We start from the raw sequence: 27,298 nt of genomic DNA on the forward strand, positions 1-27,298 counted from the left end.
GCTGTGGATCCACCTGACTTCTGCACAACACAACTGATGGTCCCAACCCCATTTAAAAGGCAAGAAATGAGACTTATTAAACCTGACAGGGCACACCTGCGAAGTGAAAAACATTTCAGGTGACTTCCTCTGGAAGCTTATCAAGAGAATCCAAGAGTGTTCAAAGCAGGAATCAAAAGGTGGCTACTATGAAGTACCTACAATATGACATATTTTCAGTTGTTTCACACTTTTTTGTTATGTCTATAATTCCACGTGTGTTAATTCACAGTTTTGATGCCTTCAGTGTGAATCTACAATTTATATAGTCATGAAAATAAAGAAAACTGAATGAGAAGGTGTTTCCAAACCTTTGGCCTGTACTGTATTTCGGTTGTGTCTGAATTTTTCTCAATATTCCTGGTTAGTGAAACGACATCTGGTCTTTGTCATTTCTTCGCGTTGTTTCAGTCTAAAATTCTAAAGTTCAGTACCCTGAAAATTTCACAGAAGTCTCTGCAAAAACCAGTGTGCATCAATGCTTACTACACTGACGGATTGATAGATACAGTAGATAAGTAAAACTCTGAAATAAAATAGATAAAATAATGAACAAATTAAAAAGGGTGATTATAAGACAGGTACCTCCTTATCGTTGAGTGTAGCCACACTGATTTAAAAACTTTATAGCAGTAGGAATATGGCGAATATAGACCACAATGCTTTGCGTTTCAACGTTTCTTCATGTGGAAAAAAAAATTATTGTAGTTTCTTTTTTTTAAATCTAAGTTTAAGTGAAGTTCACTCAGCTGAGCGGAGAGGATGAGGAGGAGCTTCTTTCCTCAGGCGGTGTCTTCATCCTCAACTGAGCTGATTATGAATATATGTTTTTATTTATGTGTTTATTTATTAAGTTAATTATTTAAATTGATTTACTCTTGGAGTGGTAAAGAAAACACACTTCACTGCTGCTTTCAATGCAATTCAGGTTTGTGACAAATACAATCGGATTGATATGTTTTCCTCATCAGAAGACGTAGTTTTTGTAAAATGTTCCTTTTTTTGAGCTTTTTGCTTCCGTAAAAAGATGACAGTGTATTTGGAGTTTAAAAAACTTAAAAAAGTAGTGAGTTTGTGTCCGCATTATGTTAAAATCCAACAAACTGGATCATTTGTAGTCTTTAAGGGGTCTTGCAAATGACAAATTGTCCAAACGCAATGCATTGTGGTCTAGTGAGCATCTATGCACCCTGGGTTTTTGCAGAGACTTCTGGGAAATTTTTAGGGCACTGAATTTTGGAATTGCAGATTTGGACAGCACCACGAAAGGGTGAAGGAATTCAGACACAACCCGACACTTTACTTGAGTACTTAAACTATTTTTCTATCAGACACTGGTTTGTTTTTGTTAAACGTACCGACATGTTTCGGTGGAATACCTTCCGCCTTCGTCAGGGTCGTCATCAGGTGGTAGTGTGTGACCTCTTTAAAAACAGGTGATTGTGACTGAAACCCGCAGCGCCTGGTCGGACATGTGACTAAGACCATGATTTCCCTTCAATCTTGTTAGGCGTTGACGACCACCTTCAGCCGGTTTCATCACTGTCGGTCAGTTTGACGATGGAATTTAAAGAGCGGATGATGGACAAGATAAACTCCCTAAATCCCAACACACAGCCCTGCGGTGCTCCTCAAAATGAAACAGGATGTGTTTGCAGAAGGCCTGGTTTGCACTGAGGCCTGCGTGTGTGGTCCCCAACCGACAGCAGGTCGTCATTTCATGGCGCTGGCAAACTTTCATTCAGAAAGTAAAAGTTAAATAACGGCTTTCTCCATGAGCGGCTGCAACGCTCCAACTGTTTCAGCTCAACGCAAATAACCGCCGATTCAAACAAGCGATAGGACGTGAGAATGAAGGAGACGGAGAAACGAGGGATGAGCTGCAGTGCTGGGATTTCTCCTTTTGTTTACCCCTTTATTCATTCAAATGCAGAAAAAATTATGAAATTTTCCATCGGGTTTGTGATCTGACCCCCCTCCCGGCTGGCTTCGTCACCAACGTCTGCGTGACGTTGTCCTGCAGAGGCAGAGGGGAGATGGGAAGGCAGCAGCAGCCCTCCGACTGCGTTTATCACCGTCTGCCATCGCTGTAATTTCAGTGTTCAGATGCAATCGCTCTCCAACTCCCCTCAGGAGTAAACAATAACAAGCTCAAATACAACAGACAAACAGGATCTGCAGGAAAACACACAAAAACTCACACAACCAATAACACAACCGAACCACAACAGCCTCCTGGTCTGCAGGCTGTCGAGGAGCTGAGCTTCTCACGGACGACGACTTGGCAACCACAAACATTTTATCAAACATTTCATTTGATTCCTAAACTCTGGTGTTAATTCTGACTCTTTTATGAAGATATTCAAAAGAAATAAACCGGTTCTAAGGCAACAAGAAGCTCCCAAACACTCAAATATCACAAGAAGACTTTCAGGAAGCCTCAAGTTGTCCATGCTCAACCGACATTTCTTATCAAACAGCACCACCTAGTGGACAACTGTGTAAAAGCACCCCGTTTTTTTTTTCTAAATGTCAAATTCCCATTTTATCATGTTAATAAGTGTAAAGATCTCTAACTTTTAGTTCTGTAATCTATATCTTCATTCATTCATTCATTTTCTGTACCGCTTTGTCCCTTTCGGGGTCACGGGGTTGCCGGAGCCTATCCCGGCTACTTGGGCGTAGGCAGGGGATGCCCTGGACAGGTTGCCAGTCTGTCGCAGGGTAGAACATCCACAATCACGCACCCATGCACTCTCACACTCACACCTATGGACAATTTAGAGTTGCCAATTAACCTATGAAGCATGTTTTTGGACAGTGGGAGGAAGCCGGAGATCCCGGAGAAAACCCACGCATACACGGGGAGAACATGCAAACTCCACACAGAAAGGTCCCCCATTGATGTATTTTTCATGTCCCCCAGCCGGGACTTGAACCAGGGGCCTTCTTGCTGTGAGGCAAGAGCGCTAACCACTGCTCCACCGTGCAGCCTAATAATCTATATCTGTTCTTCAAAAAGTCAAACATTTTTTAACCAGTCATCACTGCACACTCTGTATTCCTTTATCCTTCGTTACATGATCTGTTGTGTTGAGGTGAGACGAAACTAAAAAAAACAACAGTAAATTCTATTTTTCTCCTTAAAGAAAGCCATAATCATCCTAGATGGAGCCGACTGACTCGCGGTTTTACAAAATTAAAATTATTTAAAGTTGGATACCTGGTTCATCTTAAAATAACTCGAATCATGTTCAAAATAAAAAATGACCAATAACCAAAGACCAGTAAACACAGCCTGAGAGGATCACATGTTTTTATGAAAGCATCTGTGAGAACAAAAACTACACTAACGGGTTCAGATTTGAAATAACGGCACGGAAGAGATTAAAAAATTAACAATCCAGTAAAAATGCAAATTTCATTTATTTGCTTTTCTTATTTTTAATATACATTTTCTTTGCTTTTGACCATAATTGATTGTTTTCAGAGTCTATTTCTTGTCTTTCCTTAAAATATCGTATTTGTATACATTTCCGTTTGGACTGAATTGAAAAAAAAGGGGCGTGGACTCGTTTAATTGTCAAACATCCAAAACTCTTTTTGAACTTTACATATAGTCATTTATCGTTATACTTCTTTTCATGATGTTTAGTTTTTATTTTATGAGTTCTAAACAAATAAATAAGAAGAGGATTAAATGTAAACATTGAAATCTGCATTTTTCCATTTTTTTAATGGTTTAAAGTAGGCCTGCACAATATACCGCAAATTTATCGTTATCGCGAAATCAAGCTGTGCAATATGCATATCGCAAAACACAGCAAAAATTGCAATAAATGGTTACCTTAAATGTGCTAAAACAATCTTATGGCAGCTTAAATTATTTAACGAATCACATAAATCCCTTTATGCATTTGACCAATCGGATAGACTCTTTAATGTTGTTGACCAATCAGATGGAGCCCTTTTATGTTAGATGTTCCATCCTATGTCAACGAGGGTCATTTGGAGTACAATTCTTAAACTGTTGCAATAAAATGGGAATGCTGTTTTTGGTTGTTTCGCTATTTGTTTATATACCGCAAATTATATCGTTATCGCAATATTAATCCCTCATATTGCATATCGCAAGTTTTCTTCATATCGTGCAGCCCTAGTTTAAAGCAAAAAATGAAATAAAATTGTTGTTAAACTGAAAAATTCGAATAAGAAATGAAAATTAAAATCTGTGTGAGGTGAAAAAGTCTAAATTTTTTCCATTTTCTTTGTATTTTATTGACTTGTTTACATCATTACCAGCAAAACAACAAGCCAGGGGGGTATTCCAGGAAGCATGTTTAAACTACCCTGACTTTAACCCTGAACTCTGGCTGAAATCCGCCTGAACTTGCTTACTCGGGGTATGTCGGTTCCAAAAGACCGGTTTCAGCTTTCCATTTCCATTTTCCTTGTGACGCATATATGTATATATATATAACTTATCCAATTTTGCCAACTTAATTGAATTACTTCTATTGGTAACAAGTAATAGAGTTAAATTTATTCAACCTAATTTCTTACGTATATAAAACTCAATAATTGTTTATACAACTCAAATTTACGTATTTATCTAACTAAATGTTATATTACTCCAATTCAATTCATATTTTTCCATCTTACTTAATTACAATTCTTGAACTCTCAAATGTCTAAGTTTGAGCCGGCAGATATGCTCATTTGTATAACAATAAAAAGAACGAAACAATATGCACAGTACGCAAAAAGCCATGCAGAAATTTCCATCATTGTCACTTCATCATCACACGGAAGGGGTGCTATTTAAACTCATCATCTTCTCCCTCCCTCTCACTCATGGTGCAGAGACTTAAGAAAAGTAGGACGAAATAACTCGGCAAAACACAGTAAATCAGATAAACAACTAAACACATTTGGTCAAAAAGCCACACTTAAACCAAAATCCGTCCAGACAAGCACAGGGAATGGTATCCCACAATCCTTTGCGGTGCAGATCTAGCAGCACCAAAGTTACACCTACTTAATTGAATTCATTTGAATGAAAGTAAAAATAAATGTCTGAAAACTAAGTGTTATTTTTAAGCTAACTTAACAAAAAAAAAGATTTATCTTTCCAACATCCATATGTGGTCTTATCACCCTCTCACGGTGGAAAAAGTATTATCTGAGCTTCTTCATCCACTAAATCATCTTCAAATGGACACGCCATGCTGCTTCACCTCTCTGAAAACAAACTAACCTTCAACTAAACCTGCTCCGGACCAGGTTATGTTCAGAGCATGAGTTGCCATGGCAACTTGACCTACCCTGAAACATACCTCCATTTCTGGAACCGAAAACTGAGGTTATCAACTTCCTTAGCCTCAAACTTACCGTGGGAGCTAGCATAACCTGCTTTCTGGAATACCCCCCTGGAACAAGTTAAAAGGTTCATATTGTTAGTTGAGTCGCCTTCTTGTAGAATTGCTACAGTAAAACCATCAGGTTAATCCAAAGCTCTCAGTTAAACGTTATAGTTCCTAAAAAGGAAGGCTAATTATCTAAATGTGTTTACAGGTGTGACACTCATGGGACTTTCACTTGTAAATTAGGATGACAGACAGAGATGTTTGCAACATTTAAGTCAATGATTTTGAATTTCTCATTTGTCCTAAAATGCTCTACTGTGTTTTTAAAACATTCTCAGTTGGAAATAAGGTCACAAATTCCTCCACGAACTTACCTGTTTGCCACTTGCTCCTCTGATGATCAAAGCCCCGCCCACTGCCTGAGCCTCCCCACGTGGTGAGATGTTTTTTCTTCACATTTCAAATCCTGCTTCATTAAAGGCCAACGGAAAAAAAAGTTTTAATCTGGAGGTACAGAAAACTCACTTTTATTTGTTTCGCGAACGTTTTTAGAAACAGCTGTTCCATCAAACCTGTAGACGGCAAAACCGGGAATGACGTCATCAGGCTTTACCGACTGGAAAACAGACACCAGATTCATGACACACAAAGAGTCTATTTATTTACGAGACTCACTGAGACACACAAACGCACAAAACAGAAAGTAACAAAGACATGAAAGTGACTAAAACATTAATTCACACGAACTCCCCTCTTTCTTCACCAGATGGTTTGGCCCTAAAGGTGCTGTGTGTGCATTTAGCAGACAAACGCCCCCTAGTGGTCAAATGTCTCTTTCTCTAAATTCTCGTGATTCTGACCTTTCTAAACATTCAATTTAATTATTTTGAGTCTCACACTTTCCTGTCATCTTAAAGATTTTTATCTTCTTATGAAAAATTTAAAACTTTGATTTCTTTTGTTCCTTTTATAAGAAAACCTCACACACAAACACTCGGTATGCAATCAATGCAACTTTGACAAATGAAAGACTTATAGAATAATACATCTAACCTTATTGTGTTAATAATGACCTGAAGAGTCAATTAAATTTATAGTCTGGAAATTCTTGTGCTGCTTTAATTTTAAGATTTTTACTTTAATTTGGGCCTTTTGTCTCAAATTTTTGACTTTAAGCTGTTTTTCTTTTTACATCTAATTTTTTCTAATTCATTAGTTTCAAAAGATTTTAACTTTTTTCCACAGAATTTAATTTCTTTTTTCTACATTACCTGCTTTCTTTACATGTCTGAAAGCATCAGATCCAAATCTTCAGACGTGGACCGACAGCAGCTGGCGCCGTGTGAACGCCGCTCCTTTGATCTGGATCATTTCTGGACACGTCTAAACCTGATCCAGAACAGACACTTCTCTGCTACTCTACCGTTACCGTGGTTACAGACTTGCAGATTGAAATCAATCTTCAGTTCATTCAGAGGAAGAAAAAATCAAAAACATGACTCGGTTCTGATGTAGAGGTTTATTTTTCTGTATATTTTCACAAATAGAAGCACAAATAGGTTCTTTAGACTCCCCCGAAGAACTTTCAGAGACAGAAACGACGTTGTCCGTTTATCTAGAAAGGCAAAAACAAAAGAGTGAGAGAGAGAAGGACGGACGTATCTCTGCGGTGGGCGACGCTGCTGGACGTCTATCTGCTCTAATCCTGAGACTCCTAACACTGAACGTTACCTCCTCCGGTCAGCCTCAGTCTCTGAGTTCAGCAGTGAGAAGGAGCAGATCAGACCAGAAACAAACGTTACAGAACCTGAAGACCTGTTAGGCTAAGAGGGAGTCTATCCGGTCAAAGAGGAGGAGGAGGAGGAAGACGGCCTGAAACTTACAGAGCGGCGGCTCCAGAGATGATCTCAATGAGCTCCTTGGTGATGACGGCCTGCCGGGTGCGGTTGAAGGTCAGGGTCAGCTTATCGATGATCTCAGCTGAGAAGAAAAAAAAAAAAAATTAAATTGAAGAGACTTCCTGAAACTGTCAGCAACAAAGAAAACGGCAAAAAATGAAGAAAACATCAGCCGGAAACGGCTTCAATGAAGACGCACGCCGGTGAAAATGAGTTTTGCAACATGATGCAGGACATTTATAAAGAAAAACAAGTTGAGAAATCGCATGTCTTTACTCAAATGGCTGGGAATCTGGAGCAGACCATTTGAAAAACATTGCATTCATGACGCAGAAAATGCTACGGCTGGACAGCTCCAATGTTGCTGCACCGCCAATGTTAACTCGTAAGCTAGCCGGAGAGGGTGTAAACAGACGGGTGACGGGAAGGGGGGCACGGTTGCTCTGTGCATACCCACAACTCTGAGGCGATTTTCTTATGAACTCCTGCCGCTCTGCAGAAATTATGTGCTAGAAAACCACACAGGTTTTGGATTTTGGCTAAAAACGGCAACTCCTGTGTCTTTAAGTCACAGAAAACCTTTAAATAAATCTTTGTTTAAGGTAGCCACGCCCCCCTCAGCTTCAGTCAATGAGTTTTTATGCAGTTCAACCCTTTATGACCAACACTGTTTTCAATGAACTACTAAAAAGTTGTGAAATTTAGATGTTCCTGGAGGAGGAAACCTGTGCTTCACATGAGGCTGTTGACTTCCAGGTTGAAGCTCATTTACAATCAACTGTAGCCAGGCCTGTTCACTAAATAACCACTAATTATAGATCACGAGAGCACGTTTAACATCTACATGTTAATGAAGTACGAGTCCTTGAATGACACATGCTCGTCCCGAGCATGCTCAGTAGTGTCTGTCTGCAGCTGCACGTGCACTCCAACACGTGTGCACGGACAGCTTTCAAACAGAACGACACTTGATCAATAAAATGAACTCAGTGAGTAAAAATAAACACAACAAGAAGTACATTTAAAAAAAAAAACGGATCTGAAAGAGGCTCACAGGCGTTCTTGCTGGCGTTGTCCATGGCCGTCATCCTGGCGCTCTGCTCGCTGGTGGAAGACTCCTTCATTGCCAGGTAGATGACGTTGACCAGAGCGAACTCCTGGTAGTTCCTCAGCACGTCAGCGTCGATGTCATCATAGATCCCCATGCTCTCTGTGGAAGAGGGGGGGGGCACGTTCGGGATCTGCGGCTCCGACTGAGAAAGGTCAAAGTTGAGTTTCTTCTACCTGAGTTGGCCACGATGTCCGTGGAAAACAGCGGCTTCTGGTCCGTCCTGTAGGAGATGACGGACCTGCGGGGGGGGGGGGGGGGGGGGGGGGGGGGTTAGTTAGTCCGGGATTCAAAGCAATACTTGTGGCATGCGCCAGATAAAAGGGGCGGGGTCCACACCTGAATCTGTTGAAGATGACCGAGCCCTGGTCGAACTCGTATCCGGAGTTGAGCAGCTCGGTGGCGACGATGGAGGCGTCGTTGAAGCTGGGGGGTATGCGGCCGACCTCCTTACAGTTCAGGATGATGTGCTTCCCGTGGGTTCTGCTCGGATCAACGGATCATGAAGCCAAGGCGAGTCTGAATCCTGAGAGAACCGTCAGAACCTCTCAAACCTGTGCAGGAGGCCTCTCAGCTTGTCTCCCACGTTGACCACCATCACCTCCTTGCCGGCGCTGGTCAGGTTGGCGATCTCGCTCTTTATGACCTTGGCCACACCGGAGTGGATGGCGCCGCAGAGCCCACGGTCAGAAGTCACGCCGACCAGCAGGTGCTTGGAGGTCTTCTCCTCGGGCGCCTTGATGTCAGCCTTCTCGTACAGCGCTGTCGTGCAGAAGAAGAGACGTTTTTCAGCACGGCGCCCGCCACAGCAACCGCGGCGTCACCGCCAACACACACCTAGAGCTCCGGTGCCGTAGACGCGGGCCGGCTTCAGCTGCCTCTCAGCGCGGGCGTATTTGGCAGCGGCCACCATCTTCATGGACTTTGTGATCTTCTGGATGTTCTTGATGGACTTCAGCCGAAGGGTGACTAAAGGAGAAGAGCGGTCACATGATCAAACACGAAACACAATTAAGCCTTTGTAAAAACTTTATTCGTCAAGTTAAGTTTTTCTTCTCAAGTTCTTTCAGATGCAAAACATGACAAGTTAGTTAACGAGCAGATATGGGTTTGCAAAATACAAATAACATTAAATCCATATTTATTTTTTACAAATTCAGGAAATGAATTCACTTTACTTTAATAATTGGTTAAGTGAAATCATCTGTCACATCGTTTAATTTAGTTCATTTGTTTTATTTATTTTTTTCTCTAAAAAAAAGAAACAATAACAATTTTCACTACGCAGTTTGTTTGTTTTTACTTTCTAAAGCTCAGTTATAACTAAATTAAATCTTCAGGGGTAACCTGGAAATTACAGGCTTTTATTTTTATATCAAACCATCCTGGAGATGCTCAGTTATACCTAAATAAGTCTCAGAAAGAGTTCATCTTAACAATCCAGGCTTTTATTTTGTTAGGAAATCATCACGAATGAATGACAGTCTTCAGAGATGCTCCGTTATGTTGACATATGTAATTTTTCACAATAAAAGTAAAGACATAAAGTTGTTTAACAATGAAACCGTGCAGACAGACAACCAAATGGAGCATTTTAGCTTTGGGGATAAACACTTACTGTCCTTCAAGGTGGCCATGTTCCTGACCTGCCCACTGCGAACACAATCAGTTCACGTTAGCGTTTCATTCACTTCCATTCATGTACAGATTTCAGTGCAGAGCTGGACTTTCTGTCCTCTCGCAGACACCATGTAGCATTTTATGATATAAGAACTGTGGCGTCCTAAAGATATTTGCTAGGTAGTATCCTTATTAGCTTAGCAGCTAACGCTAATGCAACGCAAAAAGGCTAAAACAAACAGAAAAAAACTACTGTAAAAGCATCTGCTGTTGGAATACACATGTACAGAGATACAGCATCTATTTATAGACTTTGTGTTACATTTCAAAAGTTACAGCAAATTAAGTTAGCGCTGTCATTAGCATAGCCGGTTGAGTTAGCTTCATTCATTAGCTGCGGCCTGCCTCTCTTAGCACGTCCTTGTACAACTGATGTGCAAATCCTGAATTCAATAAGCCACATTTTCGTTTCTACAACACTTTAGAATTTAGGTTTGATTTAAAAAGACAATAAAAATAAAATAAATGTGATGTTTGATGGTATTTGGGTTTACCATTGTGGGAGGAAAACCAAAGCGCTGCTCCGGGCGAACATGGCTGCAGCGATGAAGGTCAGACACCCAGAACTGCGCACGCGCAAGCCTACGCTTGTCGGATGATAACTTCAAGGACCACTGGGAACTTTTTCCTGCATTGGTTTTCAAAATCAAAAGCTCTTTGTATATGTCCACATGTGAATTTTTTTATTGACATTAAAATAAAAATGATTGGAAAAAATGAGCCCGCGTTTCTTAATATAAAACCATTAAATTTGATGTATTTTTATATATTTTATTTTTTTACAGAAATACTCTTAAGCAGAGTCTTTACCTATTTATCATTTTAACAGGTAGAGCAAATCAAAACGCATGTTTAAATCGCGCATTTAAGGTTTAGCACAGAAAGGAAAATATTAACACAAATAACTGAACTACAAGCAAATCAAAACCTTAAAGAATTTTATGTAAACAAAAACTTTTTTGTAATATTGCTAAATAAACACAGGCTTTAAATAATCCATATCATTCATAAGATCACTGAGAAAAGCACAATGATTTTCTTCTTGTTTAAACTCATCACACTGCTTCTGGCGTATGAAGTTTTTAAAATCCGGAGCTCGTGAGAAGTCCATGAAGGTATCAATTGTTATCGCGGGATTTTGTACTTTTGCGACAGTGTGACGTCTGTCGGCGGAAACGGTTAGCTTGCTTCCTCGGTTTATCTCAAAATATTCGGGAAAATATACCCAGATTTGATATTTTTTACAGGTTTAATTGTGTTTTTTAACAGATCAAAATGGGGAAAGCGGAGTTTTTGACCCCGAAATCGATCAGCAACCGAATAAAAGCCAAAGGTCTACAGAAGCTGCGATGGTATTGTCAGATGTGTCAGAAACAATGTCGAGACGAGGTGAGATTTTTATATTATGATCTTATTTTACACCTTTGGTTGTTGTTGGAGAGTTTAAACGGTGATTTTGTTCTGTTTTGGGGTCTAGAATGGCTTCAAGTGTCACTGCATGTCCGAGTCCCACCAGAGGCAGCTGCTGCTCGCCTCAGAAAACCCCACAAAGTTCATGGACTATTTCTCAGAGTGAGTCCTCTACTAACCATCCCAACTGGAGCTTTAACACTCACCTTAAAGATGTTTACCATGTCTGTTGCTGTCTGTTTCAGTGAGTTCAAACGCGACTTTCTGGAGCTGCTCAGGAGGCGATTTGGTGAGAAAAATACCCTTCAGAGAAGCACTTAAACTAAGTCCTAAGAACACAGTTTCCCTTTATGACGATGACTTTATTTACGTCTTTATGCCTTTGAACAATATATTAAACACCCAGCGCCCCTAATCTAAGTAGTTCTTTACACATTTCTTAAAGAAATGTGGCTATTCTGAAAACTATTAAACAGTATTTCAATGGTTTTTGATGGATTGGGAAATTTTAAGAAATTCTCAGCACTAAAAACAAAGTAATAGGAATTAAAAATACACAGATATATCAAATCTATTTAAGAACTAACTAAGTCTTGACATTATTGCTCTTACTCATCATTTTATTGATTTAAAGATCAAATTTACAAGATTTTTCTCGTTTTTAAAGACAAAAACTTCTCAAAAGGGGATTGAGTTAAATATTTTCTTATGTTTCTTCACGTCTTTCTAAAAGGCTAAACAATAAGCAACAACTGTAAAAATCAACCAAAAAGTGAACATCCACTTAAAAGATTTTTAATTATGTGTTTCTAATCTTTTTTTTTTTTTTCATTTTAGGGACCAAACGAGTGCACAACAACATCGTCTATAACGAGTACATCAGCTACCGGGAGCACGTCCACATGAACTCCACGCAGTGGGAGACGCTCACGGACTTCACCAAGTGGCTCGGCAGAGAAGGTGAGTCCAAAAACTGCCTTTAGATCACAGCTTTGCGCCTCTTTTCTCCAGATTTATACCACGTATATTTATAAAAGTTGGAAATGTCTTTGAAAAATGTGGATATATTCTCAGCAAATCTGAAAGAAGGTTAAATTCAAAAGCGACTGAAGTGACCTCAGATGCAGAAAACGCATCTGGACCGGACCTTCTGCTCTAAATCTGCCATTAAAGCCTTGAGGCCATCTTCCTGCAGACTGCATCTTCGTACTCAGATTTCCATAAAATGTTTATCAGGTTTGTGCAAAGTTGACGAGACGCCTAAAGGCTGGTACATCCAGTACATCGACCGTGACCCAGAGACCATCCGGCGGCAGGAGGAGCTGGCGAGGAAGAAGAAACAAGAGATGGACGATGTGGAGAGGAGCGCCAAGTTCATCGAGGAGCAGGTCCGAAGAGGCCGCGACGGCAAGGAGACGGAGGTGAGTTCCAGCCGGACGCAAATTCTGATTCTGTGCGTCTTAATGTACAGACGGTGGGGGTGAACGCCGTGTCCCTCTTCTTCTTTAGGAAACTCCTGTTTTCACAGAGCTCAAGCGTGAAAGCGAGGAAGAAAAAGGTGGGAGTGGTTTGGCTTTTTTTTTTTTTTTCCCCGGTCTCTTAACTTTGTTCTCATCCGGCGTTCTCCGCTCCTGCAGTGGTCTTTAACCTGGGAGCGTCCGCTTGTGTGGCCGGCCCCTCCAAACCGAGGTACGGCCGTCTCCGTTACCCTTTCGCGGTCGCGTCTCCTTCGGCCTTCGGCTCTAACGGGCTCTTTTGCGCCTCAGCTCCGTCCTGGGTCCCAGCGCTCTGAAAGCAGCCGCGGCGCCACCATCTGTGAAAAGGAAAGACCCGCCGTCCAGCTCAGACTCCAAAAGCGAGAAGAAAAAGAAGTCCGCCTTGGAGGAGATCATCGAGGTTCGGACCCTTTGTGTTTGTGTTTGTCCTGCCAATGTCAGAGCGGACCGTCCTGAACCGTGTTTCTGTTCAGATGGAGGAGAGGAAGAAGAAGCAGCCGTCCAGAACCGACTACTGGCTGCAGCCCGACATTGTCGTGAAAGTGATCACCAAAAAACTGGGAGAGAAATACCACAAGAAGAAGGCCGTTGTCACGGTAACGGTGCTGTGATGACGAGAAACGACGGCGGGCACGGAGGCCTCTCGTTGCTGACGGCTGTACGCCTTTGTGAACAGGAGGTGCGAGATCGATACGGAGCTGTGGTGAAGCTGATCGACTCCGGGGACAAACTGAAACTGGACCAGAACCACCTGGAAACGGTCATCCCTGCACCGGGTGAGCCCCCTTTCCGCCGTTCCATCCAGGTTCTGCAGGTCAGGGATGCTAAAGGTGTCAAACGGTCCGCAGGTAAACGGGTTTTGATCCTGAACGGCCCGTACAGAGACACGGAGGCCCTGCTGGAGGGCATCGACGAGAAAAACTTCAGCGCCACGCTCACACTCGACGCCGTGAGTGTTTCGACCCGGGTGTCATTCACATCAGAACCCCAGTTTATACCCCTCATTCCAAAGTTTGAGGACTTTTACTGTGACATGTTGCTGGTTTGATAAAAAATAAAAACCGACAGTTGAACTCGTGTCTGTCGTCTGGCACGTTGGTGGTGGGTTAATGATGTGGGCTTGTTCTGTGTTAGATACAGAAGAGTCGTCGGATCGTTTTGAAAATGATTTCCTGTTTTCTTTTCACGTCCAGGGTCATCTGAAAGGGAAGAGGGTGACCGTCGCCTACGAGGATTTCTCCAAGCTGGCCTGAACATTCGTGAACGTCGTTCGATGTTTAGACTGAGGGACTCTACTGTGTCAGAGTTAACCCCCCCCCACACACACACACACCTGTACATACAGCCATCCCTCAATCCACATGCTGGACAAGTCAGGGATATTCACAGCAGCAGTTCCATGTTTTTTTTATTTTGTCGATCCTGACGTCTGCAGGTTTGAATTTGGTCTAAATAAAGTTTGCAAAAATAGATTTTTTGGTGGAACTTTTCTTTGGAAAAAAGTCACATCTGCTTGTCCCCCCCCCCCCCCCTCCCCACCTCTTTCACAACATTCTTCTTATTTGAAGGTTCAGAACTGCGTGGTATTGTCTGGGTTCATGTGGAGGAAGCTGTTCAGACCGGGTACGATGTAGTCTGTGTAGTGGCCGTCGATGAAGCCCTTCCCGCTGTTGTGGACAAACCAGCAGTAGACGTTGGCGCCCTTCTTCGTGTCGCGCCTGTAGTCCTTCTGCCAGCCCCTGAGGAGAGCAAAGCGTACCGAGTTCACAACCCATTCGTGTTTTCGGTCGGACTTGTGGGCGGGACAGTACCTGGTAACGAGCAGCCTGCTGCCCTTCACCTCCATGGTAGCTTCCTTCTTCAGAGGGTCGAGTCCCTCGTGGACGTTGTACACGTGAACCTCAGGCTCTCTGGAAAACTGCCCTGTGAGGTCACATCAGACAAACCTTTATCTGCACGGTTTCTTCATTCTTTTCATTTTATGCGAGCAGGACATGATCAAAAAGTAATACTTCAGATTTCTACTACTTTAGTCAGAATCTCTGAATGAAGGAAGACTTTTTTAATGCTAAAACCTGTTAGCGGCAACCATGCTAGCCCCTAAATTTCACTTCTGAAATTTAAGCTAACCTGACAGAGCCCTGCAGTTCCTCAAATGACCACTAGAGGCTGGTTTCAAATACATTTTCAATTCAAATGAATGTTCAAAAAGTCCAACTGTCTGGTTTTAAAAGCTTTAGACTTTAAATGCTTCGCTTTGGAATAACGACCACTAGGGCGATGTTGGTGCTGTCGCCACAAGCGTCTCTTGCTAACATTTTTCCACATGCTTTCTTTACAGTCGATTAATCACAGCTAACCTTGTATAGTGTCAGTGCTGTCGGTTTGATTCCCTGCTTACCTATGAGTCCATGAACCAGAGGGGAATACTGGTTATTGTTGGGAATGTAAATTCCCAGGAAGTCGACGTTGACGGGATGTTTCTTCCACACGCGGTGAAGCAGCACCATCACCTGGATATTATTGTTGATGGTGATGTTCACATGAGCGTCCTTCACAATGGAAACTCTCACCCTGAAACAAAGAGAAAAACCCATTCAACACAAGGTTTGCTGTAACAAAGAAAGTGGTTTCCGTTTTGTTTCTAAGCAGCTTTAGCTACCCGTCCTGTGTGATCTCAGCCGTGGACCCCCAGGTGAAGGAGTTTTCCTTCCTGTTGTCGGTCAGGGTGATGAGGTCCGTGCTGACCGTCACGCCGACTCCTCGCGGCTGGTAGTAGACCGAGATGACGCCGAAGTAGGTCCTGAGTTTGTTTTTGAGGACCTTCTTTGAGCCAATTAACTGACCGTTCACAGAAACCCCTTCAGGACGTGAGGAAGGGCAAATAGGACTCATATGAAAACGTTTCAAGAGTTTAGCACACAAAAAAAACATGTTTATTTTAGCACGGAGGATTTGAGTCTGAGGTCAAATTGAAAGATTCTGAAGAAATCTCTGTATGTCAGGATTAAAACTATTGCTAAACGCACAATTATGGAACAATATTCATGTCATATTGCCTATAAATGTTTCTTTTATTCCAAGTTTCTTGACTTGTGTAGTGTATATATTTTTAAATTTAAAAGATGGAAACGTCTTTTTTTTCACCTGTTCCATCATCCGACACCAGGCTGAGGATGTCACCGGGCTTGGAGTCGATGTTGAAGCACACGTTTGTGGCCCTCCCAGGCAGGTGAATGATGAAGTGGGGGTCATTATCAACTGCGTGTGAAACTCACAGTGTGACCACGCAGCCACTAAAGATCCATCCATGAAATCTGAGATATGTGTTACCTAAGTTAACCGTCTCCGGCAGCGTGATCTGTTCCACTTTTGGCTCCTTCATCTCACGCAGGGGGGGCTCAGTGCTCTGCTGGACCCAGGAGGGGGGAGGCTGGTAGACAAACTGCACCGGGGTGGGGCCAGAGAGTGCTGAAAACATGCAGTATACTCCTGGTTAAGCATTCCTTCAGAAATTCTGTCTTTTTCAATTAAAATGTTATTTGAGTGGGGGGTTTTCAGGCACTTGAGCAGCAGCCTTTTTTGGGGTCCAACGGGGAGTCGGCCAGCATCCTTTCCGTGGCGTCCTCGCTCTCCACCAGCAGCGCAGTGAGCGGGGTGACAAACTGATGCTCCACAGCCAAAGCCATGATCCTCTGGGTGATCTTCCTCTTTTTAACCGCTGTTGGAGCGATGGACCTGCAGGGGGAGCCAGAGAGCAGACAAATCTCTTTAACGCTTAAGCTACGCTCACATCGCCCTTGGCAACGCACGTTCAGGCGGCCACTTCCAACGAAAAGCATGTGAACGCACACATATGCGAGTTTCGGTCTCTTGCGTATAAAACACGTGTGTTCAAGCGTTGCTGAACACGTTTTTACGACCCTTTTTGAGTGCTACGTACAAAACGCACGACCACGAAACACTAAACCAGGTCAAACTTTGACCATTCAGGGACTTTGATGGAACAAAAGAAAAAGCCTGGAGGAAGGTTGGTGCAGCTTCGACATCTCGCACCAAGACTCCTCCAACTGTAGGTGGCGGACAGGCTCTAGTAAACAGTAAAAAAAGAAGAAGACGAAGAAGAAGAACATCCCTGCGTGTCTACTGTGAACACCGTAAACTACATGCGTGTTCAAGAACACGTGTTTAGCCACGCACATGCCCGGCGTGTCTGTAGCTTTTGTAGTTTGAGGACTTTTTAAGCTTTTCTTTCCCGTTTACAATTTCCTTGATTAATTTATCCTTAATGGTTATTTTACACAATAATCCCACAATGACCCAGAACCTGATCAAAACACTCAGTTATCAGAGGTAAATTTCAACATTAAAAATTTTTAAATCAACAAACCAAGCAAAGACGACGTCAATCTAGCCACAGGGGTCGCAAGCCAGTTGCCTCTGTGCCGGTCCCAAGCCCGGATAAATAGAGAGGGTTGCGTCAGGAAGGGCATCCGGCGTAAAAATTGCCAAAATAACCATGCGAATCATCCACAACACTTTAGACATACCGGATCGGTCGAGGCCCGGGTTAACAACGACCGCCACCGATGCTGTTAACCTACAGGGTGTCGGTGGAAATTTGACTACTGTTGGTCGAAGAAAGAGGGGAGGCAGAAGGGCCCGTGGCCAGAGAGAGAAGGGAAAAGGCAGGAATATAGGTTTGAGAATAGGGACTCTTAACGTTGGCACAATGACAGGGAAAGGCAGAGAGCTGGCAGACATGATGGAGAGAAGGAAGGTAGATGTACTGTGTGTGCAGGAGACAAGGTGGAAGGGCAGCAAGGCACGTAGTATTGGAGGAGGATACAAACTGTTCTATCATGGCGTTGATAGGAAGAGAAACGGGGTAGGAGTGATTCTGAAGGGGGAGTTTGTAAACAGTGTTCTAGAGGTGAAAAGAGTCTCAGACAGGATGATGAGCCTAAAGTTAGAAATTGAAGGGGTGATGGTGAATGTAGTCAGTGGGTATGCGCCACAGGTTGGCTGTGAGTTAGAAGTGAAGGAGAGATTCTGGAGTGAGTTGGATGAGGTCATAGAGAGTTTCCCCAGAGGAGAGAGAGTTGTTATTGGAGCAGACTTTAATGGGCATGTTGGTGAGGGCAATAGAGGTGATGAGGAGGTGATGGGCAGGTTTGGTGTGAAGGAAAGGAATCTGGAGGGACAGATGGTGGTGGACTTTGCGAAGAGGATGGAAATGGCTGTAGTCAACACTTACTTCCAGAAGAGAGAGGAACATAGAGTGACATACAGAAGTGGAGGTAGGAGTACTCAGGTGGACTACTTCCTATGTAGACGAGGTCATTTGAGAGAGGTTAATGACTGCAAAGTGGTGGTAGGAGAGAGTGTAGCCAGACAGCACCGCATGGTGGTGTGTAAGATGACTCTGGAGGTCAGGAAGAAGAAGAGAGGGAAAACAGAAAAGAAGACCAAGTGGTGGAAGCTACAGAATGAAGAAACTTGTGAGGAATTTAGGCAGAAGTTGAGACAGGTCCTGGGTGGTCAGGATGAGCTTCCAGATGACTGGGAAACTACAGCAGAAATTATCAGGGAAACAGGTAGGAAGGTGCTAGGTGTGTCATCTGGAAAGAGGAAAGACGGTAAAGAGACTTGGTGGTGGAATGAGGAAGTACAGGAATGCGTCCAGAGGAAGAGGTTGGCTAAAAGGAAGTGGGATGTAGAAAGGACTGAGGAAGGTAGACAGGAGTACAAGGAAGCGCAGCGTAGAGTGAAGAGAGAGGTGGCAAAGGCCAAACAGAAAGCTTACGATGAGCTATATGACAGGTTAGACACAAAGGAAGGAGAGAAGGACTTGTACAGGCTAGCCAGACAGAGAGACAGAGATGGGAAGGACGTGCAACAGATAAGGGTGATTAAGGACAGAGATGGAAAGGTGCTAACAACCCAGGAGAGTGTACAGAAAAGATGGAAGGAGTATTTTGAGGAGCTGATGAACGAGGAAAATGACAGGGAAAGAAGGGAGGAAGATGTGGTTGTTGTGGAGCAGGAAGTAGCAGAGATTGGAAAGGATGAGGTTAGGAAGGCTCTGAAAAGGATGAAGAGCGGAAAGGCCGTTGGTCCTGATGACCTACCTGTGGAGGTATGGAAGTGCTTAGGAGAGACAGCAGTGGAATTTCTAACGAGGTTGTTCAATAGGATTTTAGAGAGTGAGAAGATGCCTGAGGAATGGAGGAGAAGCGTTCTGGTTCCGATCTTTAAGAACAAGGGTGACACGCAGAACTGCAGCAACTATAGAGGAATAAAGTTGATGAGCCACACAATGAAGCTGTGGGAAAGAGTAGTGGAAGCCAGGCTTAGGAAGAAGGTGGAGATTTGTGAGCAGCAGTATGGTTTCATGCCCCGTAAGAGCACCACTGATGCCATTTTTGCTTTGAGAATGTTGATGGAAAAGTACAGAGAAGGTCAGAAGGAGCTGCATTATGTGTTCGTAGATTTAGAGAAGGCGTATGACAGGGTGCCGAGGGAGGAGCTGTGGTACTGTATGAGGTCGTCTGGAGTGGCAGAGAAGTATGTCAGAGTAGTTCAGGACATGTATGAGAGAAGTATGACGGTGGTGAGATGTGCTGTAGGTCAGACAGAGGAGTTCAAGGTGGAGGTGGGACTACACCAAGGATCAGCTTTGAGTCCTTTTTTGTTTGCTATGCTGATGGACAGGCTGACAGACGAGGTAAGACAGGAATCTCCCTGGACAATGATGTTTGCGGATGACATTGTAATTTGCAGTGAGAGTAGAGAGCAGGTGGAGGAACAGCTAGAGAGGTGGAGGTTTGCTCTGGAAAGAAGAGGCATGAAGGTCAGTCGTAGTAAGACAGAATACATGTGTCTGAACGAGAGGGATCAAGGCAGAAGTATTAGGTTACAGGGGGCTGAGGTGAAGAAGGTGCAGGAGTTTAAGTACTTGGGGTCAACAGTTCAGTGTGATGGAGAGTGTGGAAAAGAGGTGAAGAGGCGAGTGCAGGCAGGTTGGAGCGGGTGGAGGAAAGTGTCAGGAGTGTTGTGTGACAGAAGAGTGCCAGCAAGACTCAAAGGAAAGGTGTACAAGACAGTGGTGAGACCAGCTCTGCTCTATGGGTTAGAGACGGTAGCAGTGAGACAGAGACAAGAGGCTGAGATGGAGGTAGCGGAGATGAAGATGTTGAGGTTCTCCTTAGGAGTGACCAGGTTAGACAGGATAAGGAACGAGTACATCAGAGGGACGGCTCATGTTGCCTGTGTTAGCGACAAAGTCAGAGAAGCCAGACTGAGATGGTTTGGACATGTTCAGAGGAGGGATAGTGGATATATTGGTAGAAGGATGTTGGAGATGGAGCTGCCTGGCCGGAGGGCAAGAGGACGGCCAAAGAGGAGATATATGGATGTCTTAACAGAGGACATGAAGTTGGCTAATGTTAGGGTAGAAGATGTCCATGATAGAGTGAGGTGGAAAAGGATGATTCGCTGTGGCGACCCCTGATGGGAAAAGCCGAAAGAGAAAGAAGAAGAAGCAAAGACGACGTCAAAACTGTGTAAAACTGTCCCACGGATTCCGTCCAAAGGGGATCACATTTATGCTTCTTACCTCTTATGATGGTCTTAAATCAAAACATTTCAAAGCTAATAACTTTTTGAAACCTTCACATTAAAATTTTGAATGAAAACTATGCTAATGGTGTGATTCCTTCGTCATTTTAAACATGAACTCATCAGTTCCACAGACTCCTGATTTTGCTTTGCGGTCCATCTGCAGCGGCTCACCTCTCACTGATCAGCTGTTTGATGGTCAGATAAGCCCACATCTGTTTGGCAAAACCCGTGAAGGAGTGCTGATGTTTGGCCAGCTGCATGTCCAGGTCAAACATGTCTGCCTCTGTCTCTAAGTTCATGTCTACACGTGCCTGCAAGACAAAAAAAAGACAAAAAAACTCAATCAGGAGCTTTTAACCCAAAATCTGATATTTCACTACCATTTGCACTTCTACTCTTTAGCGGTCCTCACAGCTAAGGCACTGATGATGCTGGTCAGTTTGGTGCTCTCCGAAGGCAGAACCTTCCCGGCGACCACCAGCTCACCGCCGTAGAAGAACGTGTTGAAGCAGTTCTGGGTGACGTCGGTCACAGAGTCTTCTGAGAAGCGGATGCTGATCTGCCGCAGCAACGGACTCGACACCTGCCTGTAGAAGGTCTGGAGGACGACGGGAGGACAGGTGAGAACCGAACACACAAATCCTGTCCGCACTAAAGGACTTTAGCAAGGAGAGGAATTTTTGTCCTCATTGCAATAAATTTATCTTTTTCTTTTTAAAAAAATTAGATAAATTATGTTCAATTCTCTATATATAGCCCAATATTACAACAATAGTCATCACATTTTTTTAAATCAACCCATTTTAACATTTTTTTTAAAGTCTTTCAACGTCACATTTATTTTTGTAGTTTGCCATAAAGTGTGTAATTAAATGTCATATTTCTTATATTAATTAACTTAAATAATTAAAAAAAACACTAATTTCTTTAAAATCACAACTTTGACCTAAATAAGGTTGAAAAGTTAAAAGAAACTATGATATATTATATTTGTCTTGGGCTGATAAATACTTTTTCTTCTTAAATCTGTGTCAAAATAAATATTTCTATTAATAAAAATTATATTGTTGCCATAGAAAAGGCTTGGATGGATGGATGGATGGATGGATGGGTGGATGGATGGATGAATGGGTGGATTAATGGATGGATGGATGGATGAATGGGTGGATGGGTGGAAGGATGGATGGTTTAATGGATGGATGGAGGGATGGAGGGATGGTTGGATGGAGGGATGGATGGATTGAAGGATGGATGGATGGATGGATGGATGGATGGAGGGATTAAAGGAAGGATGGAGGGAGGGAGGGAGGGATGGATGGATGGATGGATTAAAGGATGGATGGATGGATGGATGGATGGATGGATGGATGGATGGATGGATGGATGGAGGGAGGGATGGACGGATCTGCTTTCTCCCGTTCTGCTTTTTGAGACATCTGAAACTACATTTAATGAAAGTCCGTTTTGAACATGAGCCTCATAGAAGCTAAAGTCAGACTTGACGTGTCCTAAAGATAATAAGAAAGGAGAAGTATGTGTTGGTCTTGTGACTGATGGCTGATATCTTGGTGGGCGTCTTACCCGCAGCTGCTCAGCCGCGTTGTGGTTGGAAAAGATCCTCTGAGCCGCTCCCCGGTTCTCCATGGAAATGCGTTCCAGGAAGTCGTAGTCCACGTCATAGCCAATGCCCAGAGAGAAGAGGGAGAACTCCTCTCTCATGACTCGCTTCAGGTTCTTCTGGATGGTGCCCAGCTTGATCTCTCCTGAAGGAAGATTCGCATAGTTTCATGAAAGGCTAGAAAGCTGATTCCTAAAGAGTTTTCAAGAATCTGATAACTCTTATTGTTCTTAAATGATTTTAAATCCTAACAACCTTTTCCAAATATTTGTCAGAGATGAAAAAAAAAAAAACTTTGAGCAGATCTTACCCACTGTGGGGTCTCCATCAGACACAAAAATGATCATAGAAACGGACCGCTGTTCTAGCAGATCGTGATTCGACGTCCTCACCAACATCTGCACGGCTCTCAGAAGCGCCTCGTTGATGTTAGTGCCTAGATAGAAAAAGTCATCAACGATGACCCTCATAAGCACCAGTCGGACCTGAGCACAAGTAAAACTGCTGAACCTCCAGCGGGTCTGATGTTCTGGATGTAGTTCTTTGCATCTTCAGTCTGAATGGGAGAGGCAGGTACCAGGTCCTCGCGCCAGCATCTCACGTTGTGGTTAAAGTCTATGATGCTGAATTGATCTTCCATGGTCAGGTCATCTAGAATAGCCTGCATGGCCTCCGCTGTCTGGGAGGAAAGGTTTATTTTAACGTATTGTAGAAGGTGACCACAGGGTGGCAGTGTTTCATCATGGGGGTCCAGTGTGGCATCATCAGCGTAAAAGTTTACAATTGCGATTGTGACTGAGTGAACAAATATGGCGGAAAGTGTTGTCCTGAAGGGACGCAGATGTCTCGTACTTGCTTCATCTTGACCCCCCACATGGACCCGCTGACATCAATGACAAACACGATGTTTTTAGGAAGAGGCGAGAGTTTGGACGGAGCAAAGAAATGGACAAAATGACCATCTGAGACCTGGAGGACAAACCAAGATGTAGTTATTTCTGAGTTCTGAGGAACCAGACTTCTGTCAGGTCCAGCAGCGGAGAGATCCTGTGCCGTACCTGCAGCTCCCCAGCGTTGCTTTCTCTGTTTACGTCGTAAATGACCGTAAAGACGCCGTCGATGGCGCTGTCTGTGCAGGTCTCACACTTTCTCTGCATCTGTAAACTCGGCTCGAAGACAACGTGAGCCTGAGGACATAAAAAATGAAAACCTCCGATCACCCAAATGAACGGCATTTTTTCACCAAAAACTGCTGCACAGACCTTCATGTGGTGGAAATTAAACTAGAAACATCCTACAGAAGATACTCAGCTCCATCAGGTCTGATCAAATATACGTCTGTCATCAGTTTATAACCCAGTAAAAGTGTTTTATCATGGTGATAAACTATAGTATCATCAGCGTAAAAATAAACAATTGCAAAATTAAAATTATTTTTAGCAAAAATATTAGCTTAACCCTTTAATACTGAAGGTGTCATCGAAGACGGCAAAATAACAAATTCCGTGACTACCTTAACTCTTCGAACATTGTTGCAATTTAACGTAATTCCAGTGGAAAGAGATGAAATAAAAAGCATCTTCACGTCGATATCGGGGTAAAGCCGCTTTTTCCCCATCAGAATCTGCTGATTTTGGTTAAACACTACAGTAAAGTGTCGTATATCGGAGAAAAGCTGCTTTCCTCAGCTTCAGAATCTATTGGAATCATGTTAACTGCATACACTGTATGTTTGTTAAAGTCTGTACATTGCATCTGTGTCACCTTATCTGTGGAGGAGTTCACTTTGATCTGGTCTGCAAAGTGAGCGCCAAGGGTGTTTTTTGTTTGTATGCTGGAAATTCCCTTGGGTTCATAAACGTATACATCCACCTACGAAAAGAACTGGATTTCAGAAGGAGAGATCGATGATGTGAATGCAAAGCAGTTAGTTTAATTCCTGATTCTGTCACCTGAAACTTTGGCACCAGTCTTCCAGGCTGTAGGTACAACGTATGTTCGTAGAAACCCAACTTTCTTTGCATCATTTCTTGGTAGTGGAGCTCAAATTCGATGTTGCTTCCCGGTGGAACGTGAACCTCTGTTTTAAAGGTTTCCATGTCCTGGGAGTTAGTTCTGCAGAACACAAAGACATTTTTTGTTTGAGGAGATGTTAGTCTGACTGTGGGACCTGTCCTGTCTGACTTTTATAGCAAGTGTTGCTGCAGCACCTGACGATGCCCGCTGCCTTGTTTCTGGATTTGGCCTGAGCATACAGGTTTCTGGCCACTATCTTGTCCTTCACCGAGCCCACAAACGTGATTCCGTTCACATTCCTGGATAAAAAAAATGTCCAATAACATCAGCATGGTTCGCGGTGTCATAAGGTGCTCTGAATCCTGGCTCACATGGTGAAGTTGGAGATGAAAGCCCGCTTGGGGATGTGCACGTTGAAGCCGATGCTCTGAGGTTTGGAGCCAGAATTGACCACTGAACTCTTGAAGGTGGTGTGAGCGAAACGTGCCGTGATGCGACTCTCCACCTTGTAGCTCTTGACTGTGATGTTATCTCCACGGACGGCCTGAGCAGAGAGGAACAGCTCTGTCACAGATGACCTGCTAATGAAATGTCCTCAAGTTATCAGTAGGTCTTTTCTATTGTAAGACGGTCGTCTTGGTAACCACAGTGCAGAAAATAAGTATTTATCTCCAACAAACAAGCAGGAATTCTGTTCGTCACAGAACTGTCAATTCTTATTTCAAAAGTTCTTTATCCTCCACTTGTTACCTGTATTAATGTCACCTGTTTGAACGGACACCTGTCCACACCTTTATAAACAGTCAGACTTCAACCTCTCACCCAGACTGAAAGGCTGTCAAAGGGCACAATGAGCAAGCAGCTTCAAGAGAAGAGAGCAGCTCCCTCCACCTGGAGCTCCATGGAAGATCTCACCTGCTGGAGTAAAACTGATCTTGAGAACGGTGAGGAAGTAGCCAAGAACAGGAACCACAGTAATATGGGTTCCAACGGTAACATGAATTCAAACCCTGCCGAGCTCCAAAGGTCGCCCTGCTTCGACCAGCACATGTCCAGACCCATCTAAAGGTCTCCAGAGACCATCCAAATGATCCAGAGGAGGATTGGGAGGTGGTCATGTGGTCAGACGAGACCAAAATGGAGCTTTTTGGTATAAATGTCACTCATTTGGAGGGGGAAGAACCCCATACCCCCTGCAAAGCATGAGGGTGGAAACATCATGATTTGTGGCTGTTTTTCTGCAGAGGGGACAGTATGAATACATGGATTCGTGTTTGGAGAGAGTTTGGATTAAAACCTCCTTCCATCAGTGCAGATGAAATGTGGCTGGATCTTCCAGCATGACAAAGATCCAATTCAGAGTGGCTACGTAAAAAAAAAAAGGAAAAAAAAACCAAAGGTTTTAAGGTTCTGGAGGGTTTTAGTCAGTCTCTGGACCTCAATCCAATAGAGAATTTAAAGAGGGAGTAGAAAGTCCTAACACATCATTGCTCTTGAGAAGATCTGTATGGAAGAATGGACCAAAATAGCAGCTACAGTGTGCAGAAACCTGCTTAAGAAACCTGTGATGTCTGTCATTACCAACTTGGGTTAAACACTACAAAGTACTGAGGTGAACTTTTCTTAGTGAATACAAATTTATTTTTTGTGTCGTGAAACAAATAAATTCTTTTAAAAATCAATGTGATTTCCTCAATTTGTTCTTTCCTCAATTTGTCTCAAACAGTTAAAGATTTTCTATGAGGAACATTACAAACCAAACTCAGCTTCTTCAGTGGAAGAACTTCCCAGAATCTGTACTGTACCTCAAACACGCATCCAATGGCGCCCCTACCAAGTTATACTGGATGTGGAAGTATTTAGGTACTACTATTGGCCCATCTATGTAGAATAAATTCACTCAAGTACCGTCGGTAGGAAAAATTTGGAGTCACTGCTTATTGTGATGCAACGAAAACTCCAAACTGAATATTCTGGATGCATTTCTCAACCTCTGGATCCTGCAGTTTGGCATTTTGGGGTTAAGAAAAACGTGTTAAAAGTTTTTGAAAACGTGAATAATATGTAGAAGAAAAGCGTCGGGAAGCTGCAGGGTGAAGCAATCCGAGTCAATAGCCTGTCAGTCATGAGAACCTCTCCAAACAGCAGATTGATTATTTGATATGACGAAATTCTGACAAAGTTGAGAAGGTTTGAACAACAAACAGGTCATACCACGAAGTCTTCCTCTTCTTCACTGGTCGGCATCGCCCTCTAGAAGAAAGAGAACCACACAGAAACCTGAAGTGGTCCTATAATCCATGTAATCTCATGAAAAACGGAAAGGTTTAAACATCTTTGTTTGCAGATGACGCCTTGCTTTATTTATAGAATCATTACACTGTTACTCAAAAAAAAAATCTAGTTTTTTCTTTCAAAATGTGAGTAAAGAAAGGTTTCACCTTCTGCCTCTCCTGGTGAGCCCGGATATCTGACTAAAGAAGGAAGGAAAAATCTCACAAAAATGTAGAAACGTCTTTAAAGTATGTGATTTCTGTTGCATGAAAAGGAATTGACACCATTTTCGGCCTTACCACCTCGTCCTCCCGTTCTCCATCGATCACAAACTCCAGACAGTGACCCTGAAGGAGGATATGGAGCCCCAAACACAGCAGCAGCGGACACCTCATGTTTTCCCGGCCCGTGTTCTCATACACTCATGTTTCCACAGGAAACACACAACAAAATCTAAATGGCAAACGGAGAGAAAACAGGTCCTTTTTTTCTGGGAGCTGTTAGTAAAACTAAAGGTTAAAATCCAACCGGTGGACTTGTGGCCCCTGATCAATAATTGTTGTGTGAGGTGAAACCCAAAGAGGAGAAGGACACACTGAAACCTGACCTGCAGAGTGGACTGGATCAACAGGAACAAATAGTTTGAAACGCTGCAAAGTTTTTGTCACGCAAAGCTATAAAGACAGCAACATACTGAGCCCTTAGGAGCCCTCCAAGACAGGATGATCTACTTCTGTTCTTATCTCTACTTATGGTAGTTTTATTTAATT

At 43.1% G+C, this 27,298-nt stretch overlaps 3 protein-coding genes and 1 long non-coding RNA gene across 11 annotated transcripts in view; 1 reads left to right on the forward strand and 3 right to left on the reverse strand.

Annotated features, from left to right (window-relative positions):
* LOC110017608 (uncharacterized) overlaps window positions 1-6,817 on the reverse strand; it is a 53,781-nt gene extending 46,964 nt beyond the window's left edge. For 2 of the 5 annotated variants that reach the window (XR_013653708.1, XR_013653710.1), the window contains exons 1-3: window positions 6,677-6,817; window positions 5,978-6,021; window positions 5,780-5,871 (exon numbers count right to left, since the gene is read on the reverse strand). This is a non-coding gene — a long non-coding RNA (uncharacterized LOC110017608). Of the gene's footprint in view, window positions 1-5,779; window positions 5,939-5,977; window positions 6,022-6,676 lie in introns of those variants that run through there. The other 3 variants (XR_013653709.1, XR_013653711.1, XR_013653712.1) reach the window with 2 other exon arrangements.
* Window positions 6,818-6,905: 88 nt separating this feature from the next.
* atp5f1c (ATP synthase F1 subunit gamma) lies at window positions 6,906-10,731 on the reverse strand. 3 transcript variants are annotated; one of them, XM_023952449.2, is made up of 9 exons: window positions 10,586-10,730; window positions 10,030-10,064; window positions 9,249-9,380; window positions 8,966-9,173; window positions 8,751-8,894; window positions 8,588-8,652; window positions 8,358-8,513; window positions 7,289-7,385; window positions 6,906-7,020 (listed from the first exon to the last, which is right to left on the reverse strand). In XM_023952449.2, exons 1-9 carry the CDS (start codon window positions 10,624-10,626, stop codon window positions 7,017-7,019), a joined length of 882 nt encoding a protein of 293 aa, XP_023808217.1. In that variant the 5' UTR covers window positions 10,627-10,730; the 3' UTR covers window positions 6,906-7,016. The 3 variants fall into 3 exon arrangements, with proteins under 3 accessions (XP_023808217.1, XP_078798147.1, XP_023808218.1); XM_078942021.1 differs by lacking the exon at window positions 6,906-7,020 and adding an exon at window positions 7,137-7,158 and having other exon boundaries at window positions 10,586-10,731; XM_023952450.2 differs by lacking the exon at window positions 6,906-7,020 and having other exon boundaries at window positions 7,285-7,385.
* A 413-nt stretch (window positions 10,732-11,144) lies between these two features.
* Window positions 11,145-14,467, forward strand: kin (Kin17 DNA and RNA binding protein). Its single transcript, XM_004083229.5, has 13 exons — window positions 11,145-11,269; window positions 11,361-11,480; window positions 11,569-11,663; window positions 11,747-11,790; window positions 12,339-12,461; window positions 12,738-12,922; window positions 13,011-13,059; window positions 13,139-13,190; window positions 13,268-13,397; window positions 13,471-13,593; window positions 13,674-13,773; window positions 13,846-13,946; window positions 14,191-14,467. Exons 2-13 carry the CDS (start codon window positions 11,367-11,369, stop codon window positions 14,248-14,250), a joined length of 1,176 nt encoding a protein of 391 aa, XP_004083277.1. The 5' UTR covers window positions 11,145-11,269; window positions 11,361-11,366; the 3' UTR covers window positions 14,251-14,467.
* On the reverse strand, window positions 14,388-27,125 carry itih2 (inter-alpha-trypsin inhibitor heavy chain 2). Of its 2 annotated transcripts, none has more exons than XM_020714017.2 (21): window positions 26,831-27,125; window positions 26,696-26,728; window positions 26,469-26,507; window positions 24,626-24,798; window positions 24,449-24,553; window positions 24,191-24,353; window positions 24,003-24,110; window positions 23,297-23,425; window positions 23,091-23,207; window positions 22,749-22,917; window positions 22,549-22,674; window positions 22,202-22,383; window positions 21,033-21,218; window positions 20,792-20,931; window positions 16,563-16,735; window positions 16,331-16,468; window positions 16,145-16,258; window positions 15,660-15,858; window positions 15,399-15,571; window positions 14,809-14,920; window positions 14,388-14,736 (listed from the first exon to the last, which is right to left on the reverse strand). In XM_020714017.2, exons 1-21 carry the CDS (start codon window positions 26,921-26,923, stop codon window positions 14,568-14,570), a joined length of 2,841 nt encoding a protein of 946 aa, XP_020569676.1. In that variant the 5' UTR covers window positions 26,924-27,125; the 3' UTR covers window positions 14,388-14,567. The 2 variants fall into 2 exon arrangements, with proteins under 2 accessions (XP_020569676.1, XP_011489613.1); XM_011491311.3 differs by having other exon boundaries at window positions 26,828-27,125.
* Between the last annotated feature and the right edge of the window lie 173 nt (window positions 27,126-27,298).

The sequence above is a fragment of the Oryzias latipes genome, chromosome 23 (genome assembly GCF_053564925.1).
Source record: "Oryzias latipes strain Hd-rR chromosome 23, Olatipes_Hd-rR_3.1".
Lineage (NCBI taxonomy): Eukaryota > Metazoa > Chordata > Actinopteri > Beloniformes > Adrianichthyidae > Oryzias > Oryzias latipes.

Coding starts and splice junctions, on each gene's coding strand:
- itih2 (XM_011491311.3), bottom strand. CDS start 26,923: ATGAGGTGTCCGCTGCTGCTGTGTTTGGGGCTCCATATCCTCCTTCAG. Junction 23,208..23,296: donor GCAACGCTGGGGAGCTGCAG/GTACGGCACAGG, acceptor TTTGTCCTCCAG/GTCTCAGATGGTCATTTTGT. Junction 14,921..15,398: donor TCTGGTTCATGGACTCATAG/GTAAGCAGGGAA, acceptor GTGACCTCACAG/GGCAGTTTTCCAGAGAGCCT.
- kin (XM_004083229.5), top strand. CDS start 11,367: ATGGGGAAAGCGGAGTTTTTGACCCCGAAATCGATCAGCAACCGAATA. Junction 11,481..11,568: donor AGAAACAATGTCGAGACGAG/GTGAGATTTTTA, acceptor TTTGGGGTCTAG/AATGGCTTCAAGTGTCACTG. Junction 13,191..13,267: donor GCCGGCCCCTCCAAACCGAG/GTACGGCCGTCT, acceptor TTTGCGCCTCAG/CTCCGTCCTGGGTCCCAGCG.
- atp5f1c (XM_078942021.1), bottom strand. CDS start 10,626: ATGTTCGCCCGGAGCAGCGCTTTGGTTTTCCTCCCACAATG. Junction 8,653..8,750: donor GTCATCTTCAACAGATTCAG/GTGTGGACCCCG, acceptor CCCCCCCCGCAG/GTCCGTCATCTCCTACAGGA. Junction 7,386..8,357: donor CAACGCCAGCAAGAACGCCT/GTGAGCCTCTTT, acceptor TTTTCTTCTCAG/CTGAGATCATCGATAAGCTG.